The following is a 22,422-nucleotide window of genomic DNA, read 5'->3' as shown; positions in this document are numbered from 1 at the left end:
TCTTCCCAAATTCCGCATTGACGGGAAACTCGTGTTCTAACCGGTAAATATTTGAAAATAAAACTCATAAATAACTGATAATTTTTATGAAGTTTGAACTTATGGCTGTTTAATAAACATATAACTTTGGCAATCAATAAGGACGTGTTTGGTTTGAAAGAAAAGGTAGGGAAAGGAAGGGAGAAACAAGAAAACCTATACAAGGTTTGTAAAAGTTTTCTTATTTTTTTTTTCCGTTTCCTGTATTTTCCTTCAAATCAAACATAGCCTAAATGCATTTGACCAGTATTAATCTGGTTAGGTTAGTAGTGGGGTTGAGGTAGCAGGGATGCAGACAGGTATTCAGTCTCTCCACATTACCGTGAGGAAGATGTTGCAAACTATATTACCCAACCAAGGTAGTGGGGATACATATGGGACCCATTGACTTACAAAACACCAAGACCCTGTATTTTCACGGGTTTCTTAGGGGGATGCTAATTGACCACCAAAATTATATATGAGAGTTGTGTAATTCATTTAAAAAATTTATATGAAGGGGTAAGGTTTAAAATATCGATATACTTGATATGTCGGTAAAGGCATATTGGACAGTATTGATAGTTTCTTTAATTTTTTTTTTCAAATCTAGTTCAGAGGAGTAGGTTTAATTCACCTTCTGAACCAGTTGAAACCCTGAAACATCCTTTGTAGGGGTGTATCAAGAGGCTCCAAATACGATATTTATCAGTCGATACGGTGCAATATGTATCAAAATTTCAAACCTTGTGGAGGGAGAATGCCCTTATTATTTACTGATAATGTACAGCTAGCTACTGATACAAAATGTGAATATATTGTTTTTGTCCAAAAAAAGTTCATATGATTTTAAAATATAAAATCCAATAAATTAAATATAAAAATATTATAATTTTAACAAAATTAATTAAAATTTATCAAAAAAACTGTCCAAATTTTGAAAATTTTAATTATGGATGAATAAATAATCATTTGAAAAAACAAGAAGAAATACATGTTGGAAAAGAATTACAAACGTTTCATGGAACTAACAATCAATAACAAATTTTTGTTAGATATTATTCGCTGCACCTATATGTAGAGAGAGTACAAGGGTGCAGCCAGTCAATATTACCCATTTGCTGCTGCCTTTCTTTTACTATTGAACAATTAACTTTGTTCAGATAAATAATATAATAGTCAAAAGAAAATTAATATGTTGACTTATGGCAGAGGACTATGGCTGAAACTTGTCCTATATTACTCAAACCCAAATCAGTGTTGTCAGACTTGGACCAGACCGGACAGTTGGACCATGGGGACCGGAAACCAACAGTTTTAGGATGCAATCAATAATGCCGACTTGGTCTAACCTACCTCACATACATTGGTTAATATCTGTTTCTTCTCATTTGGTGTGAGACTTTTTATGCAAAATTAAACCTAATTAAACCATTATATTACAGTTAGATGGGTTTTTAGTAGTTTGGGCTTAACCCAATTAGAAAGCCCAAACAGAATATATATATATATATATATATATATATATATATATATATATATATATATATATACATATCTACATATACAATTATTTGTAAACATCAAATTTGATCAGAATATATTTTTAAAAGCTAATTAAGGTCAATTCCATTAATCATCAAATATAAGTTTGAAAGTTCATTTAACATTACATATTTAATTCTTATTTATTTAAATAAATCAAACAGATGAACAGGATGGTCGAACCTTTGGATCCGGTCCGAGTCCGACAACATTCCCAAATACGTCAAAATAGGTGTGGTAATAATAAGACTGAACGTTTCACTTTACAAAATGGACCTCACATTCAGATTGTCTCCTTTCCGTATGGGCTTTACTCCATCCAGTTTACTGTTTACATGATTTCCCTTCCTGTTTCCTCAATTTACCCCGAGAAATACAAATCCAAGCTAAGCTTTCTCATCTGTAACTATGAGAATGGAGTCTGAATTCACCACGTAAAAGTTTTTACTTCCTTGGTATAGAGAGTGGTTAGATTATATTTCTTTCAACTCTTTTAATTTCTTCTCTGATGTGTAAGAGTGGAACGGGAGAAGGGTCTCACACCTGCTGCCACACTGTCATCCGCCAAGTGTTTGACCAAATGACATGCGGTTAGGTGTCAGCTTGGGAGTTCTTTTTGGCCTGTCATGTCTCCCTTGTGGACCAGGATGAATACTTACCAAGCTCTGAGCTTGCTTAAGGCTTACTCCCACGCGATCATGTGACAAGGTTAGATAGATAAGAAGGCAGCAGGCCAGGAGAGACCAGTAGTCCTTTCTCAGTGGCCATTTGTATCAGACACTTGGCTTAAAGATGGCTGAATGCATTTGACAGCTTCAGAAATTAATCCGTTCCTTCCACTGGCTCTGGGTCTGGGTGCTACAAGTGTTTGGTATGTGGGCCTAGAGCACTTGTTAGTTGGTACAGCGCACAAGCCTCCAAGCCTTAATTTGTTCAAGATTCACTTAGATGGTCAAGAAGAGAGGCTCGACTATAGCATACATGTGACTTGGTTGAAGATCTTTGTGGCAAGTTAGTGACAAGTTGGAAGCTTTGATAACGATAGAACACAACACTAGCTATCAACAAGACTAGTACTTAGTATGAAACAGTAAAATCAATTAGTAGGTTTGTCAAGCAGGATGATTGCCTAATTCATGTGTAAGCTTTTTCTTTCAAATACACAATATCAATATCAATAATTGTTAATTAATTACTAAGGACTCAGACAGATTGAGGCCCTAATTAGCTATTGGGTATTTCAACTTTGAACTGCTACATTAAAATAACTTTTGTTTCTTTGCTTTTTCTTTTTCTGAGCTCTAAATATAGTGAAGTTGTTCAATGTTTTGAATGCTTGGAACCTCTAAAAAATGTCTATTTTACAATTTTCCCCTTCAAAAGTTCTAATACATATTGCATAATAGTTATATCATTTTATACATTTATATGTTGTCTACTTGATCTCCCAATCCGCCAATATTGAATTTATTTGGAGGTGGGCTAACCTAGCTCTTAGAAAATTTAAGAAAAATTTTTAGAATCTAGAGATGTGTTTGGATGTTTAACTAAACCTTTGAAAAGCAAATACTTCAAAGGTTCAGATGTCAGTTTAGTGGTACTAAATGCAACCATGATTTCTTTGATAGGCAACCATCCATACCATACCAAATGAGTTGGACCTAATTTGAACCCGTTGTGACATAGAAAGAGAGTACATCCCTAGTACAAATGAGGCCATTCCCTTGATTCCAAACCAAGACCCAGACCTGCTACACATTGTAGTGGGAGCCAACAACCACCCAGCTAGAGGTTGGTTGGCTTCTTTTACGGTCAACCTAGCTCGGTAGCTCCTTTGAAGTCAAACAAACTCATTAAGATAAAATATTTTCAAGTCTAGATATATACCCGTGCCGTGATTAATACGCTTTAATTTCATTATTTTTTGTCATGAAAGCCAAATGGCAAAATTCATTCAACATAACTGATATAGGAGCAACAAAAGGGGAGAGAAAGCAAACCAAGATTGACTAAGGAAGTTATTTGGAGCCTCTCAAGCAGCTCGATTAGTTGAGTAAGGAGAGTCTGATGGTTGACACTGACGAGAAAGGCCAAATAATTTCTAGTTAATCTCCTAATTAATTGGAATCGGAATTGAAATAGTTTGTTGCTATAATTTGTTTGGTTCAGATAAGAAAGAAAATGAAAATTGGAATCAACAGAAATGAGATTTCGTTCCCAAAAAAGGAGGGAAAGAGGAATAACCATTCCCTCAAATGAAAAATATCATTCCACTAAAAATGAGAATAGAATTCCAATTGAACTCAATCAAACAGTTGGAATTGAAATAACCCATTCTGGTTCTGATTTCAGACCTCTATTACCGCAAGCCAAACAGGGCCTTAATTTTAACCCAAATTCTTCATGAATGCTTGAACCTCAGCTTCAGCGGACAAATATTTGGAGGTTAAAATAATCCTAGTTACAAGATGACCCTATTATTATTTTACACTACACAATGCCAATGAACTGATGGAGTAGCTCCATAAGCATTAATCTTCATGGAATCTTCAAGACGGAGAATTCAACAGACTTTACCAATCAGGCATCCTAATTATTTGAAGAATTCACATGCATGAATTTTAATTTTTTGGATTTAATTTGTGTTTTATTGGAAAATCACATACAGTTATGGAAAAATAAAAGCAGATGTCTCAGGTATAGACCCACTCATATCTTGTACTAAAATTAAATTAATTATAATAAAAATAAAAATAATAAAGTAAATATTAATCTACTTTAGTTATACAGTCTAGAACCATTCAACCTATTAGTTAAACCGTTAGGTAAAGTCATTGAATATGTTATTATTCTCAAATATTAAAGATGGGTGAAAATATGATCACAAGTCCAATGACTAAAAACATGTAAAAAGGGTTTCGGGCTTTGGGAGAAAGAATATATAAAAACCAACATGGCCCCACATCCCAGCTAACGTGTAGAGACAATGTAGCTGAACAGCACTGGGCTGTTTCTGGATTCTTCTTTGCCCATCTATACCTTGTAAAGAATAAACTCATCTAGATGTCTTGTGTTGTAAGTGGTGAATCTGAACCATCCAAGGGAGATCCATGAAAATGGGAAATAAATTGTGGGGAAAATACAAAAATAGGACAAGATTAAGGGGTTTCATGTAAAAGAATAAAATGGAAGAAGAGCAAAACACCAAGACAGGACACTCTTAATTACGGAAAAGAACTAATATTAAGAAAAGAACCAATGTTGAGAGAGAGAGAGATCCTTTTTCTGTGAATACTGTAAAGTCTAATGCAGCTTTTCTTTATGCAAACTGAAAAGGTTATTGTTTTCTTAGACTAATTACAGAAAAGAACTAATATTAAGAAACTGAATTTCATCTCTCCCTCCTACATCTAACCAAAAATTTACAGTCTCCAGTGACATAAAATAATAAAGGAGAAAAAAAAAAAAAAAACATGTTTCCCACAATTTACTCTAAACTCATCTTTCACTCTTAACAACTTTCACTTTTTACTGCCTAACTATCTCATCTCATGGTAATTACACAGGCATGACAAATTAGAAGAACAGGGAGAGAGAGAGAGAGAGTCCTGATGATCAACTCAGTTAAAAAATTACATTACCCATGTGTCCTTGCCTCTTCCATGAAAGAAAATCAATACATACATAGAAGAAAATATGGAGAATCAGATACAGGTAAGTGAGTAGAGGAAGAAACATATTAAGAGGAAGGGAAGAGAGGTTTCTCCTTCTGTTTCCAAGTCTTCGTTTTGGGGCTGCAGGTATAGTCGTTTATGGTTCATCAAGGCATGAAGAGTTTATTGCCACATTTGCAACGCCAAGCTTCAGGGTAGTACTCCAGAGGAAAACTCCGACCGGGCTGTATAGGCACGTGCACCGGCAGGCAGGGCGAACAACTCCCACACTTGAACCGGCACGTTGGTGGAGACGATCCCGGCCCAGTGAGTCTCCTCCGCGTCACAAGTCGCTCCAACGCCTCCAATCCACCACCCCTTTTCTCTTCCTCCTCTTTCTCCAACTTCACTCCGCTCACTCCTACTAACCCAATACCTGAAAAACAAACCATAAACTATATATATATATTGAGAGAGAGAGAGAGAGACAAGTAAGTGAATTAAAGTGAGAAGAGGTTTTCTGGGGGTTTTGCTTATACATACGACATACCCAGTTGGGTGGCCGAGGAGACAACCGTGACGGAGACGGACGCAATGAAGATAAGAGCGAGAGCAGCTGCAGCAGTGAGACGGTGATGATGATGATGATGGTGAAAGTGGTGGAGGTGCTGGTGCTGATGGCGTAGTACGCCCATCGCCAAGCTAAAAAGGCTGCGCACGTTAGCAGAAATGTGGATGGTAGGATTAAAAGCTCAGAAAGAGATTGAGGAGGCGATGCTATTATTGCGATAGCGTGTGAGTCCAAGTCAAAGAACCCGAACAGAACACCAACAGGGCAACAGATATGAGAGAGAGAGAGAAAGAGAAAGAGATTTGTTCTCTCCTCCTTTTTCCCTTCCGGGCAAAGAGAGAGAGAGAAACGTGGGACCCTGATCCTGGGAAGGAGAAGGGACGGACTGATGAATGGCAATGGAGTCCTCAAAACAGCAAAAATTACAAGGTTGCCATTGAAATCTGAGGACAATAGGAAGTAGAGCGTACGAGGAAAGGAAAAAGTAAAAAGGGCTAAGTTGTAAAATTCCCAGAATGAGGGGGTTTCAGGTAAGCATTTGTGGAAAGGCGAGTGAGTAGCGCTCGTGTGGGTGAGCTCGTGTGGAAAGTTGTGTTGTGTTGTGCCGTACTGGCCAACATCTGAGTAGACGGAACCGCCATTATTGATCTCTCTCTCTCTCCTCTCTTCTCTCTCTCTCCCTGTGGACTGTGTCTGTGGTTACTGGTTTTGATTTCGCCATCTCAAGATCTCCTCGCTCACTCGGAGGTCTCAACGAATCCATTGTTCAGTACGACAGTTAATTAATGATGTGGGCCCCACATAAAGGTACATCGACGATCGATAAACAGTTGCGACCCCCCCTCCTTCTCCACCCCACGGGATTCCCTGCAATCACGAACTCTACATACCCTCTCAGAGTCTCAATGCAAACCATGAGAATCCAGCCGCATATTACGAATATTTTTTTCATGAATTTAATATATGTACGGGAGATATTCTTATTGTACGGTTAGATGTTGTGTGAACAGAGTTTTTGCCAGAGATCCGGGCTCTGATGGGACTGGTATTTGGCCGGTCCCCAGCCAGCATCACTGCCGTCCAAAAATTTCAATTCCATGGCATGGCATGCATTTTGGACGGCTAACAACGCTTTGACTCTCTGGGTTGATACTTGATAGGATGATACATCCATCAGTTTTGTGCTTGAGATTTCTATAAAACTAAAGAAATTCTATTACAGTACAAATGATTTAAGTGTAAATTCTGATCTATGTTTGTTTCAAATTTTAGCTTATTTTAACTATTACCCGTACAAATGAAGTAAATTAAGACATGAAGTAGAACAAAGTAAGACAAAACAAAATTAAAGTAGAATTTGCATTTTTTTCGTTTGCATTCCCATACATTTGTACCAATACTAATAAATTTGCACGACAATCAAACACAACCTGTATTACAATTTCATTTGTAATAAAAAAAAATAAGAATAATGCGAATACGACTTCTCTTTTATTTTGGATTTTACTTTTTTTTATGCCAACGCTTTGGAATTTACTTTACTATATGCTTCAAGTTGCATGGTACAAATAAATCAAATGACGTAAAAATTTATTAAGATGCAAATAAATTAGGGCTGCAAAAAGGTATCTATTTTTTCAATCACCTTTTAAGGGTGATCTTAATTGGGTTAATTTATAATTGGATCTCCACCCTATCCAATCCAATATCTTTGATATACATATATGCATCTCCTCACATTAATATATATATATATATATATGTGGTATCAAAATAGCTTTACGAAATCAAAACACCCCAAGAAATTGTTGAATACCACTTGATTGGTCATCTCTTTTATGATCATAAAAAACATAATATTTGAAAAATTTGTAAACAAATCAACTAGTATCATAAAAGTGGTAGCCAATCAAGTGGTATATATTTATTAAAATTCACATGGGTTTGATTGGTCAACGTTTTTCTGGTCCTGATATTATAGATTTTTCTATATTTAAAATTTATATTGTATTTATTAGTAAAGTTGTTTTGAACGTTGTATTTTTAGTAAGGCTGTGTTTGTTTTCGATGTAAACTCGATTGATGTAAAACTCAATTAATGGAGTTTAACATTGATGGGTTTAAAATTTTATGAACCATTGGAATATTTTTAAACGTGATAATACGGATCAGGGGTGGTTTACATCGAAAAAATAAACGTGTGATTATCAATGGAAAAGTCAACCAGTGGGGAGGTTTACATTGAAAAAATAAATGCGTGAAAATACGATCAGGGGTGAATTTTTACACTAATCCGTATTTATACTACTGAAAACAAACATGGATAAATGCGAACTGGCAAGCATTTACATCCAAAACGAACGCAGGCTGAAAATTTATGGATCAAGTTTCAAACAAGTTATTTTGTTTATGATATACAGTAACAAAGTTTTTTTTTTTAATTTCATATAATAAATAATATATAATGTTGTGATCATCTTGAGCTTCAATTGTTTTAGCTAATAAATATACAATTTGAATTTTATTCAAATCTAATGGATAAAATTGGATTCAAGTCCAAATATAAATGAATCAAATTTAGATTTTTTTTGATAAAACAAAATAAATGTGTCAAGAATGGGATTCGAACCCATGCCCTTTCGGACTAGTACCTGAAACTAGCGCCTTAGACCAACTCGGCCATCTTGACAATCATTAATCAAATTTAAATCTATATGATATAGAAAATTTGAAACCATCAATTTGCAGTAATTGATAATTACCACCCCGGCCCTCAGTGGTTTCAGGTTTCAAGGTTTGGAAGGACGCCATCATGAGTAGAATCTATTTTACCCTTTAGAACCCTTTTTTGAATTAGTACAAATGGATTGAAGTTCTCAAAAATTTCGATTAGGGAATGGTCCTGCGTGTTGGGACGTTTAATGAAGATGCGTAAAAAGACATAAGAATCTTCCATGTGATAATTTGTTTCTTCCTCAAGAGTTATTCCCCTCTTCCGGTTGCAGCCCTTTATTCCTGGAGGAGTTACAGTAGGTAGGACCCATAAAAAAAAAGGCGTGTCTAATTTTGGTTTGTTGTATGTTTTATCATGGGTCTCACCATCTGTAAAGCTACAATATATTCAAAAGTCGCATTAACTCCATATTTCATGATATAAATTTTGGCTGAAAATCTCCTTTTTTTTTTTTAATTCAGTGGGATCTGTTTGGAGTACTCAGATCAGGGTCGATTTGGTGCAGTTTGGAGAAGATTTAGGGTCAAACCAATGAAATATGGTATCTCATATTTTTCAGATTAAATCAAACCCAACTGTTTTATTATGGCTTGTTTTTGTTGCAGTTTCTAATATGGTTTTTACCATTCTATTAGGTTTAACCCAATTAGAAAGACCAAGCAACATATATTATTGCATAAATAATAAATATAGTCTTTTTGTCACCATACATCATTTAATTATTGTAATTGGTATGCTACATATGTATAAGCATTAAATTTGGTTACAACAATATATTTTTAATAGTAAAATTTATAATACATCTGTTGTACAATGCAACTAAAGATGTGATTGGTTTAATGTGATGGTAAATATATCTTAGTAAACATGGAATCAATGTTCAAAATATCGATATGCTTGATACATCGGTAGGGGCATATCAGGTGATATCGATAGTGTTTTTTTTTTGCCTTTTTTTTTATTTTTTTCAAAACTAGTTCAGGGGGTCCGGTTTGAGGCTCCTCCACCCCCTGAACCAGTCAGAACCCCGATATATCCCCTGTAGGGATGTATCGAAAAGCCACCAGCATGATACATATCGGTCGAGACGGACTGATACGTATCAATACTTTAAACCTTGCATGAAATTACACTTTGAAAAACATAAACCAATGAAAAATAAGCAAACTTTAACATAATATTAGTTAAGATCTAGATTTCACGTGCAACCAACATTAGTGAGTGCACTATAGTTAACTTATTTTTATGGTTTAATTTAATTTTTAAATCTCAATACACCAAACCAAAATTTTGAAGAATCCCAAATCGAACCAAACCATTTTTTTGTCCACACCGAATAAAACTGCCAATTTCAGTTTGTTCAATTCAGCCTAATGGTTTAGACTGCATAGTCAACACCCCTACTCAGGGATTATACCTTTTTCAATCTTTTGGCTAAGATCAAGGGGCGGGCGATCATTTTCAGCCCTAACCAAAAATTTTTGGCTTGAGTCTAGGTTTTATGTTCAGCCCCAGCATGGACCATGATCGACACTAGTTTATAGTTGTAATTGTGGAGGTATATGGTAAAGGTTCAAAATATCGATACATTGTTAGGGACATATCAGCTGGTGTTGATAGTGTTCTTTTACTTTTTTTTTTATTTTTTTTAAGCCAATTCAGGGGGCCCAGTTTAAGGCTCCTCCACCCTTTGTATCGGGAAGCCATCAGTATGATATGTATCGGCCAATCGATACTTTGAACCTTGTATATGGTGGATTTGACAAAGAAAAATCCAACAAATACATATTTGTTATATATTGGAAAATGGAAACTACTCCAATGCAGCAACTTTTAGGTTTAAGATAAGTAAATGACTTTGCTTGTGAGTCCCATAAGCATTGCGTTAGGTTTGATGCCATGGTGCTCTAGCCGGGTTATTATAGCATAATCCGGTTTGTCTGGTCTAATGTGGATGGTGTGGCTGTTCAGACCGGCAATATCATCCCTCAATGTAACAGAAATGCGCTAGGTCAAGTTTTCCCATTTAGGTTATTGAGAAGGCTTTTTCCTGTTTATATATATATATATATATATATATATCCCTTGAGAAGAAAATTTCATCCTTGTTCATGCAGACTATGATGTGTTTGGTTTATTGACATAAATAGGGGATGCATGTTGGATGGGCTGAGCTGGGTTTAAGCTTAACCCAGGCCGAACAATAAAATTGGAAGAAGAAGAACAAAAAGAAGAAGAGGAGGAGGTCCAGCCCTAACACGCTCGCTTAAGGGTTGAGCTTTAATTGAGCCTGAGGTCAAGCCCAACTACCCAACCTGAACTAACACTTAACACATTGAAGTTGGGCTCAGTTTCAAGTTGATCATTCAAGTTTATTGGCCTATTAGGCCATTGTGTTAAAATTGGTCCTATACCTTTAGATAGGAATATTTTATGTATGTATTTTTGCAGATATGAATGTATATCGTCAGCTGGGTTCAAACTGGGCTAGGAATGGTTTGGGCTCGGGTTACCTAAGGGTTGGGTCTAAACCCAATCTGAGAAAAAAAAAAAAAAAAAAAAAAGAGATTTTGAACCTAGGGTCCAGAAGAAGGATTAAAAATCCAAGGACAATCGACGTAAAATTTTGAGGTTTTACACCCTAAATACTGAGCAGTGGATCTAATATTCCATCAACATTCAAACTATTTAGAATCCATAAATCCATAAGTATGATTTTTTATTCAAATTTCAAAGTGAGATATCCATATGATCGATCTCCTCCCGCCCACTCATTATGTAACAAAGAACATGACATAACAGGATTCATGCACCCTACCCTATATAATTGGTTCAAGGTTTAGATGATGATGATGATAATTAATGATATAATTTAAATTATTTGTGTATTTTTTTTTAAATGTGTTTGAAAATAATGCAAATAAGTGTGAATGTAAATATGTAGTATAAATTAGTTTATATAAATTGTAAAATCGGTTCAAAAGCCCACTTGAATACAAATGTACTTCATTTTTATCTGTCATTTATCAATGCATAAATGTAGTGTTGTCAAACACAGACAAAAGTGAACCAGAGTATAAATTTACTCTAAACTAGGATTTACAGTTATTTCCAAATGCATTTCAACCAATGTTTTAAACGCCCAGGTACGACACAAAGTTGTTCCATTAATTACCCAGCCATAAATTCAGAATGTGAGAGGTAAGTCTCCTTGAATCCCAAGATTGAAAATAACTTACATTGATCAATTTTGAGTGTAAATTAAGTTTACATCCTTTTTCTTGATGCAAATTTTGTTCTTATTTGGAATACAGTTATATCATCAAATCTGTGTTCGATGTCATTTGGTAACAAAACTGAACGAGAGTGCAAATATACACTTAATCGACATTTACACTCTTCCCAAACGGAGCCTAAATGGAGAAAGCAATTTTGTCATTTATCAGAGATTCTAAAGTTTGAAACTAAACATATTGGCCACCGCCCCTTCTATGTGTTTCAACCGACTAACAAATCTGTGGATATTGGTTGAAGATTTAATGTTAAAAACCAACCTCTTGGTCCCTGAATTAATTGTGTACGTACCTAATGAATAACTGGATAAATTAATCTTCCTGAGAAACAAAAATCTACGTACAGCAGCACAACTAACTTACTAATTTGCACAGATAGACCTGTACACAGATCTGATTGACTCAGATTCAAATTTGATTCGTTAATATTAGGATACAAACAGAACTTCATACGTTGGATTGGATTGGATTGGATTGAAAATCATCAATAAGTTAAACTAAAAATGATAATAATTAATATAACTTCTATGGAACCAGAACTTAAAAAAAATAAACATTCAACATTCAAACCCAATCGTCCATCATATCAGATCGAACTGGGCTATAAACGTAGGCAACTACTACCAGCTTCCAAAACCGAGCTCCCAATCCCTCTCTCTCTCTCTCTTATTGTCCGGCAACGATGTCGAACGTAAAAAGACTCATCGTGTACCTACATTCAAGATGGTCGTCTATGACACTTCTACTCGTCCGGGGAAGACATATCCAATGTCTTTACTCGACCACGCAATGGGCCTAGTTAGAAAACTAGCACGAAGAGGTTTGGTAGAATGGTTCGATGATGAGTTGATCAAACCCTTTGTATATTTATAGTGATCAAACAGTTTGATTACAACACAAATCAAGATTTTAAAAATCGACTAGGAAACGGAACCATTATAGCCATTGATTTTCGGGTCAGCGGTTCAACCGTTCGGATCAAACGGTTTGGATGGTTTGAATATTTTAACAAGTGATATGTCATCTTATCCATTAGATGGGAATATTAGGATAAGATGCATATAACTATAAGAGAAAAATAAGGTTTGAATGAAAGAGATTTGAGAAACTGTCAGCTAAAACAGTGACGACGATGGCGAACTATAGTGGCAACAGCGGCGACGATGGTGAAAAACTGGTAATGAAAGTAGATTTGAGATTTTTCAATCTCATATCTCACTCTCTTTCTCTCTCTCTCTCTCTTGCTGACCTGTCATCTAGAGTCTAGACTGCTCTTCTAGATCTCTAAATGTAAGATCTCTTAGATCTCTCTCATTGTCTCTCCCATCTCTCTCCGGTAGATCTCAAATCTGAGAGATCTTCTCTTTTCATTCTTGTTCTAACAAAACTTGTCAGAGGTAATAAACCACAAACCATTCTCCAAGTCGAACGGTTCAATGGTTAGAACAGTCTGACCGTCCGAGTCAACAACGGTTCAAAGACATTGACACAAACACTAGGTGTTAGAGGTATTAGAGTTGAGTTACAATACTTAAGTTAGGAAATAAGTCAAAGTGGGGATAAGAGAGAGTGAGATGTAGATCTGTATAGAACTCTATCTACAAGCATGCTCTAATACGCCCCCTCAAGTGAAATGTCCAAGTAAGACATGAAGCTTAGACCATAGAAAGGTGAAACAAGTGCCGCTGATCGGTTTGGTGAGCAGATCCATGACTTGATTACTGGATGATATAAACTGAATAGAGAGAATGTGTGTTTGAGCACAAGGTTCCTCAAAAAATGGAAATGAACCTCAATGTGTCTTGTACGAGCACGAAAAGGATTGGCAGCAAGATATGTGGCACCAATATTGTCACACCAAATAATCGGTACCATTGTCAGTGAGAGGCCTAAATCTAGTAGCAAGGAACGAACCCAAAGCAATTCCATGGCAAGCGTTGGAACAAGCTTGGAATTCAGACTTTGTACTCGGACGAGAAATGGTGGGTTGTTTCTTAGAATTCTAGGAAACCAAGTTCCGCCTAGAGTAAATGAGGTAATCTTAAGTAGAATGATGATCGTCGGGGCACTCGACCCAATCGGCATCAGAGAATGCTTGAAGAGTGAAAAGAGCTAAGGTGGAGTAGAAATGAAGTCCATGATCTATCATGTGCTTGAGGTACCATAAGATTTGTTTAACAACAACCTAGTGTTCTGTCATTGGAGAGTGAAGAAACTAGTAAACTTTGTTGACGGAGAATGAGATGTTCGGCCGTGTAATAGTAAGATACTGGAGTGCACCTACAATACTCCATTACTTCAGGGGATCTGAGGGAGAGTCCCCACTAAACTTAGACAATTTAGAGTTTACTACCATAGGAGAAGTGAGGGGTTTGGCCTCAGCCATGTTTCCATGCCTCAAGAGATCCAAGATGTATTGTCATTGGGTGAGAACAATGCCATGAGGTTGGGCCGAGATCTCCAAGCCAAGAAAATAGTGTGCTGATCCAAGATCTTTCAAGGAGACATGGTGAGGAACATTGGGGTCCTCAAAACCTTTAGGTTGATGGACGTAAATGTCCTTTGAGACATAGCTATTAAGAAAGGCATATTGTCAAAATCCAGTTGCTGAAGAGGCCAACGAAGAGCACTAGAAAGAGCAATAACAATACGGATATAGATTGGTTTGACAATTGGACTAAAAGTACCTGTGAAATCAACCCCCGAAACCTTATTGATGGGGCACCATGGTCCATGTGTCGTTAGCGACAAGAGCATTGAACTCTAAAGACATCGCATCACGCCAATAGGGTTCTTTAATGGCTTTAGAAAAATAACTAGGCCCGTGATGGTTATCATGAAGAGTAGCAAGTAGAGACTTTAGAATAGGATAGCGGACTGCAGTATGCAATTGAGCTGGTAGAGAACCCATAAAAGAGTAAGCAAGCATGGTACGATGAGTGCGGGTGGAGGGTGTCGGGACTAGGTGAGTGGTGTCAAACAACTCTTGTACAAGTCGAGTGCCACATGAAGGAGGAGAACTTCACTTGAAATAACGTTGTTTGTAGGTGGAGATGGAGGGATCGGAGATGAAGTGGAGCAAGATGAGAGGGTTGGGTCAGCATTCGGTGGAGAAGACATGGTCAGCGGTGAACAAGTAGTAGAAGAAGAGAAACCCGGAGGTACAGAAATAGTCACTCCAGTGGGAGTATATGAAGTGGGAGACGGAGAGGAAGGAATACCCAAAAAGCAACTCTCATAAAAAATGACATGTCGGGCAATGTAAAGTTGTCGAAATGAAGGGTGATGACATGTGTAATCCTTGTGAGAACTGCTATAGTGAATGAAGATGCATCAAAGTGATCGGAAGGAGAACTTGTGGTGATTGTACGACCGAAGTAGAGGACAACATACACAATCGAAGGTATGAAGAGGGGAGGGGAACAAAAGAGAGAGAAAGGGGGAAAGAAAGAGAGAAGGGAGAAGAGATCTGATGCTCTCTTACCATCACCGCTATATCGAGTCTAATGGAGAAGAAGGTGAATATTGCTCTCAACCGTGATCTCTTGGGATTAGGGTGACCGTTTAATTTGGGTTTACTTATATGGGGAGGAAGTGGCATTTTGATGATTTTTAAGAAATATATGGATATTTTCGTAATTATGAACAATTGAGGGCAATCTAGTCCAATTGGGACTAAGGGGGTCAAACCAGGTTTATAATCCAATGGTGGGTGGTTCCGGATCAAAGATCAGAGGGTTGAGGTGGCTTTGATCGCAATGAGTGATCTTGAGTGTGTAAACCTATAAGATTAGCCGAAATAGAATGTTTTCGGATGAAGGGGTAAATTAGGATATTTTTGGCTGAAATTTGGAAGGATGGGGTCTTTGGACGTTCTGGGTTGATTGGTGGGGTCGGATTGATCCAATTAAGCCTGGATCGAGCAGATGCAGAAAAGCACTAGTTTGTTTAATTTAGGGCTTCGAAATGGAATCTTAGTGCGATAAAGGGGAAAATAAAGGTATTTTTGGTTGAAATTTCACAGGGTAGTGTTTTTGGGAAATCTAAGGTGATTAGTAAGGTTAGATTGGAACAACTAGCCTTGATCAGGCGAATTTGGAATCCAATCAATCTGAAGCCACAAAATGGTGTCTTAGCACAATTGAGGGGTAAATGGAGGTATTTTGGGCTGAAATTTCATATGTAAAGGTTTTTTGACATTTCAGGGTGATTGGCAAGGTTTTATTGGTTTAGATGTGTTTGGATCAAGTGGAATTTGGGTCAATAATAAGATTAGGAACAAAATCTTGGTTTAATAAAAGGGTAAACGGGAGAATCTTAGGTTAAAAAATTTACGCATAGGTGTTTTGGTGTTTCTAGAGTTTAATGGTGTGGTCTGATCGGTTCGAATGTGTTAAGATTGAGGGAATATGGGTTATGAGGGTTTAGGCTAATAACAGGGATTGAAATGGAATCTTGGTCTGATGGGAGGTAAAAGAAGGAATTTTGAGTTGAGATTTGCTAGATAGAAATTCTGGGAGGTCTTGAGTCTAATGGTATTGTCTGATCTAGTGGTTGATGTGTTGGTGGGGATTGATCAAGGCCATCAGATTGGTATCAAGTAAATTTAACGATGGATTTGAGGGCTCTCAGGTGAAAAATTTGGGTTCTTTAGGTTTTTTGGTGTTTCTGGGGGATCAAAAGGGCTTGATTGGTTGTTTAGGGTAAATTGGAGGTCCAGGCAACAGACCGAGCAAAAATCGGGTGCTAACAAACACGCTTCTTAAATTTAAGAAAAATATCAAATACATCTGATTTATTTTGCATCAAGAATAACCAAGTAAATTTGTTGTAACCATCATCAATAAAAATTACATAATATTTGTAACCATCATTGGGTGCAACAGTGGTAGGACCCAAACATCTGAAAAAATTAAAAAATTAAATCTAGAGGAGCACTAGACTGACTAATAGAAGAAGATAAATGCAACCTATGACTCTTCCCTAACTGACAAGACTCATACACACAGATGAAACATCATTAGCATAAGACTGGAGTCCGAATTTGAAGACCACTTGTCGTACCACGCGAAGAGCTGGATGTCCCAGTCGTTGATGTCAACCTTGAATAGAAGTATGTTCACCTATGAAAGCAATTGGAGAGTCATTCTTGATGCTAAGACTACTTGGGAAACAATAAAGCCCATATCTACTAGGTCCTTGCAGAATTTGTCTCCCCATATAGTCATTCTAAACAAAATAGTCATGATGGAATTTAAAGAAAAGATCATTATCACAAGTAAATTTGCTAAAATATAATAAGTTCTTCGAGATGTGTGGTACATGCATCAAACCATTTAACTTGAAATTATGAGAAGCACAAGACATCAAAGAAGAACCGATATGAAAAATATACAAACCTACCTTGTTGCTGACCTTAACTTGATCCGAACCTCCATAATCAAAACGATTTTGCATATTATCGATATCTAATATCATATGATGTGTGGCGCTAGAATCCGGATACCATGTGGGATTAAAGTTGGAGACACCTCCATGAAAGGTTATTGGTTCACATTCCTCTATTTGCATATTATTGAAATTAAGATCATACCAATGTCTACATTTGAGTGCACCATGTCCGTGACTGTTGCACACTTGACAGATGATGGTAGAACGACCACGACCTTGACCTCTACTAGATCAATCATCAGAACCACCATGCCCATAGCTACGACCACGAATGGTAAGAGAAGAACCATTCTGGGGGTTGCTGTTGAGAGGTATGGATGGGGGATGTTGTTGCTCTAACCGAGCTTCATAACTAAGAAGAATACCCAAGATATCATCAATGTCGAGCTGGTCAAAATCGGACCGATTGGTGACAACAGTAACCATCGATTCGTATTCCAAACTTAGCCCAACTAGAACAAATAATATGAGATCTATAGAGCTAACGGGCTCGACAACAATAGATAAATTGTCATTGTGACACTTAGCTTTATTAATATATTCAGTGATAGAGAGATTGCCTTTCTTTCAACTTTGTAACTATCGACGCAACTGATGGATCCGAGACTGAGAATGAGCAGAAGATGATTTCACAAGAGTAGTCTATACCTTATGAGATGAGTGAAGGCCTACCACCTGAGAGAAGATCCCTTCGGTGAGGGTATAAATAATCTAATTGAGGACCAGCTGGTCCTGTTGAAACCATTCAGTATACACAGGGTTCAGCATCTTGACGTTAGGGTCCCTAAGATCATTGACTTCCTTGGGAGGAGCTTTGGTGGTACCATCGACGATGCCCAAGACCTTATTAGTGTAAAAAATGGGAGTAGTTGCACCTTGTAGAGTAGGTAATTATCTCCACCCAATTTGATAGGGAGATAGTGAGAGAAGGTAGAGACCGAAGAAGAGATCATGCCTGCGTATTGAGGACATATTGGACTGAGAACTCTAAGAGTTCTGGACTGAAGCATAGACTGTACCGTTGGAGGCCATGGTATTAGGCTCTGATACCAAGGTAGAAAAGTAGCACAAAGAGGTTTGATAGAGTTGGGTTACACGAACACAAACACTAGGTGTTAGAGTTGGGTTATAATACTTAAGTTAGGAGATAAGTTAGAGTGGGGGTAAGAGAGAGTGAGATGACTCTATCTACGAACATGCCTAATAGGCCTTGACACCCTCCCCATCGTCTTCTACTATCGGTACAGTGGCCCAACTCCGATGACCTCGCGGCTAGCTGAGGGTGTCATCCGTGCATGTCCTCGATCACCATCCGCCCATCACTAGAAGGTTAAGGAAAGGAGAGGATGGTAAGTGAAAGTGAATGTCACACCACCCTCGATGAGAGAGATCTGATTGTGTGGGAGGATATGCCGGAAAGTGCATCCATATTTAGGTGCTTTTTCCGTTTCTCCCTCCTTCTCTTTCTTCTTGCATTCAAGACCCTAGGCCCTGTTTGGAAATATTTAAAATAAGTACCGATAAGTGTTGTGACTATACAATAATTGGATAATAAGTGCTTATTCCTTTGTGGTCCCGAATAAACACTTATATATCTTTTTATTAACAAAACTATCCCTAAATATATCTATAATTTTCAAGGACTGCCCCTATTTTTCAAAGGACGATAGAATCCTATTGTCTTCTCAATTTCAGCGTTCTAAAGAGTAGTGGTGGTGACTTTCCTAGTGCTAGTTGGCTTCATGTGTGTGAAATCCTATTGTTTAGCCCCATTTTCTTCATGTTATTTGCTTTGCTTTCTTCATTTCTCCAAACCCTTTCCTTCTGGTTCATATTGAACTAATTTGCAATGGATTTTCAGATCTAGCACCTAATCCATTGTAGTTGGCGGCATCCTCTGTAACCTCCTGCTTTTTTTACTATTTTTCATCAAAATATGTTGATATAATATTCAAAAATGTCAAATATATGCTTTTGTAAAAATCATTTCGGAAAATATACAAAGAAATACTTAAATAAGTATAAGTGGTTTGGAAAAAAACCTCCCTCCCAAACACTAATAACTACTCAAATAACGTTCTACACAATGAAGTCTGGGCAATTGTTAGATACTCTTAGACCAACCAGTGAATCTGACGGCTGGCAGCTCTTTAAATGTCCACGTTGTAAGTGACTGACGTGGTCCCCAAGCTGTAGTTTTAGCCGTTTGGGAGGGCTTATTGGATAAAGTTCTTATTAATGCAAGTGCTTGGTGAGATAGTGTTTCTTTTAAATAGGGGGAGTATAGATATTTTAAAAATTACATGGCCGGCCAAGAAGGGCTAGAAATTCAATAAGTACTTTTTAAAAAATGCTTTAAAAAAGATTGAATTTATCCAAAATGGGCGATTTTCCTTAAAAAAAATGCTTTCCAGCCTAAAATAAGTGCTTAATTACCTTATGCGGGCTTTTTGATAATTAAATTCAAATTTGACCCATTAATAGGGCTAACAATGGGCTGTCTAACCTGACCCCCGATGGGCCCGAATACAAAGTTTTGGTTCGAGGATCTATACTGATGGGTCTGTTCCGGTTCTTCATTTTTTGTCCCGATTCCTATCGGGTTGGGAACAGGTTCGCTCTGTCCCGAATCTCTCACTCTCATCCCCCCCATCGAAGTATCGAACTCCAATTCTCCATCTCCAAGCTCCAAGCCTCCAACCGAACCATCCCTGTACCTAAGACCACAAGGTCGCAAACAGTGGTATCGTCGGCTAGGACCACAGTTGGAGGCAGCATAGTTACCGGTAGCAACAACCACTATAAGCATTGTGGAAGCACGGCAAGCCAGCAATCGGCAGGTAACCGATGTGCGGCTGATATTTTTGTCTTGTTTTAGGAATGGCATCAGGGCGGGATCTTATTTCCCATTCCAAACCCTGATTTTGAAATTAACTTTATCTCCGTCTCTAATTCCCGTCGGGGATAAAATTTGTCTTCCACCTCTAATCCTAGATGGGGACCTAAATCCCCAAATTTTTTTTAGATAACAGTATTTTTTTAAAAAACAAATAAAAAATTTAAATTATAAATAATGCTTTAAATATGTTTTGATATATATACAAATATATATAACATAAATAATATAATAATATATATTTAATATAAATAACATCTAATATATATATTTATATATATATAATCGAAATCGGGATAGAGTGGAGACCTCAATCCCCATCCCGTCCCTGCCTCACCAAAACAATCCTCATCCCCGATCCAATGGGATTGGAGAAGTCATATCCCCTTCGGGTATGGAGAAAATTACCATCCCTATCTTATTCCCTACATATATAACCAAAAAAAGAGTTGTGAGCTCAAGGTCTTGTGAAGAAGCTATTAGTGACTTTGACTGGAGTGAGGATGCTAAAGGTCTTGTGAGCAGTGACTGAGCTCATTTTCAATCAGCAATCAGCGTACCATTTATTTCATTGGTATGAATTTTAAAGATATTCCTTTTGTAATATGTTGTCCTTTTCAGCATGTTTCTTACAATTCTGTCCATTGGATTAGACTCGAATGTCTTGAAAAGTGATTGATTCGGTTTTAGGTTTAAAATTACAGAGCTTATAGGGGTTTATTTGATTCTGATTATTAAAACAGTATAACCTTCCGTCGGTTCTGAACCTGTTCGCCTGTTCGGACCCAGACCCTACCTGTTGACAGCCCTACCTATTAATAGAGAATCACCAACAGATTATATATTGGGCCCTTTGGGCCCCAAATACAGTAAGGAAGATTTCTTGCACCTTTGACCCAATGTTTGCTGCTTGTATCAGATTTTTACAGATGCAGAGAATCTTGATCTGGGACTTCAGAGAAGAGATTACGTAACAAATAAAGCTACCCCAACACAGTTATCAAAATTGTAGGTTCATGTGGATCTATTCGTTGCACTTCTGTGAGCTGATTGATAACAGTTCAATTGGCTCAACTAAGGAAATTACTTTTCGCTGTGTCTTTTAATGGATGAAATATTTAGGGTGTAATCACCCCACCCTGTCCTTCAGTAAGTAGAGAGCTCCCAGCCTCCCCTCCAACTGAATTACTTTATTCACTGAAAGCTAAAGCAATAAGTAATTCATTGGTTATAAATCAAACCAGCTCCATAGTTTGGTAAACCTCTCTTTATCAGCTTAGGTTGTGTTTTGTTCAATTATAATTTTATTTGCACTAGTATAAATGTATGGGAGTGCAAATATAAAAAATATAAATTCTCATTTAATTTTATTTTGGATTTTACTTTATTCTGATTCATGTTTTAATTTACTTCATTTGTACTGCAACTAAACAAAATAAGCTAAAATTTGATAAAAATTAAATTCCACTTCCACTTCCATGGTGTGAAATTCAGTTCACTAGCCCAACTTTAGAAATTTCAGAAATCTTCTTAAACACATAAATGAAAGCCTATTATTCTCAAATTTCCAGCCTTTGGAAAATTGAATAAATAAAGGAAAATCGAAAAACTTTGTAAATGTCGAGTTTCAATTTTTATTCATTCTTTTAATCCTTAGGCTCAGTTTTGAAAGAGTACAAATACAAATATGTACAGTACAAATATATACAAAATACAAGGTTTTACACTCTGCATATTTGTATATGTTCTCCTTTCAAACTGAGCCAAATATGTAGAATGCAAAAACTTGTATTTTGTATATATTTATACTATACATATTTGTATTTGTACTCTTTTTAAACTGAGACTTAGTTAAAAAAACACTACAGTTAAGCCTCTGCCAAGTCCTAATTCCATTTCCACCCTATTAATCCAGGGAATTTCTCTCCTAGAACCTGAACCAATTAATCTGGCTTCTGGCTTCTGGGTTTTGGCAAGGTAAAAAGAAAAAGAAGAAAAAAAGATATAGGGGCCATTTGACAAGTCTTTTTGAAAAGATCTTCTAGTAATTATGACAGTCAAAAGATGCATTGAGCTTTTGTATTAAGATCTGAGCGGTCTGAAGCCCTTTGGTTAAGGCGTGTCTTTCTGTGCGAAGACAAATAGAAAAAAATACAAAAGGTTCATTTGAAGATTCCTGAAAATTGTCCGTTTTGTATTTCTCCCATCTTTTCGGTATATCGGCTTTTGGCAGCTAAATCTACTGCAAGTCAAACAAGAAA

At 36.9% G+C, this 22,422-nt stretch overlaps 1 protein-coding gene and 1 non-coding gene across 2 annotated transcripts; both read right to left on the bottom strand.

Annotated features, from left to right (window-relative positions):
- Positions 1-5,172: 5,172 nt before the first annotated feature.
- Positions 5,173-17,691, bottom strand: LOC104598723 (uncharacterized). The gene is made up of 4 exons (XM_010260901.2): positions 17,514-17,691; positions 17,218-17,375; positions 5,760-6,480; positions 5,173-5,652 (listed from the first exon to the last, which is right to left on the bottom strand). Exons 1-4 carry the CDS (start codon positions 17,689-17,691, stop codon positions 5,384-5,386), a joined length of 1,326 nt encoding a protein of 441 aa, XP_010259203.2. The 3' UTR covers positions 5,173-5,383.
- On the bottom strand, positions 8,396-8,476 carry TRNAL-CAG (transfer RNA leucine (anticodon CAG)). The gene has a single exon. It is a non-coding gene; the product is annotated as a tRNA-Leu (tRNA).
- Positions 17,692-22,422: the final 4,731 nt, after the last annotated feature.

Source organism: Nelumbo nucifera, chromosome 6, assembly GCF_055504915.1.
Source record: "Nelumbo nucifera cultivar China Antique chromosome 6, China Antique-T2T, whole genome shotgun sequence".
NCBI classification, from domain to species: domain Eukaryota; kingdom Viridiplantae; phylum Streptophyta; class Magnoliopsida; order Proteales; family Nelumbonaceae; genus Nelumbo; species Nelumbo nucifera.
This window is presented reverse-complemented; position numbering and strand designations above follow the sequence as displayed.

What these genes read in the sequence shown, in the direction of transcription:
- LOC104598723 (XM_010260901.2), bottom strand. Translation starts at nt 17,691, where the DNA reads ATGGTTACTGTTGTCACCAATCGGTCCGATTTTGACCAGCTCGACATT. An exon ending in TGGTCGTAGCTATGGGCATG is followed by an intron (nt 17,376 to 17,513) that starts GTGGTTCTGATG and finishes ATATGCAAATAG; the next exon opens with AGGAATGTGAACCAATAACC. An exon ending in AAGTTAAGGTCAGCAACAAG is followed by an intron (nt 6,481 to 17,217) that starts GTAGGTTTGTAT and finishes CAGTAACCACAG; the next exon opens with ACACAGTCCACAGGGAGAGA.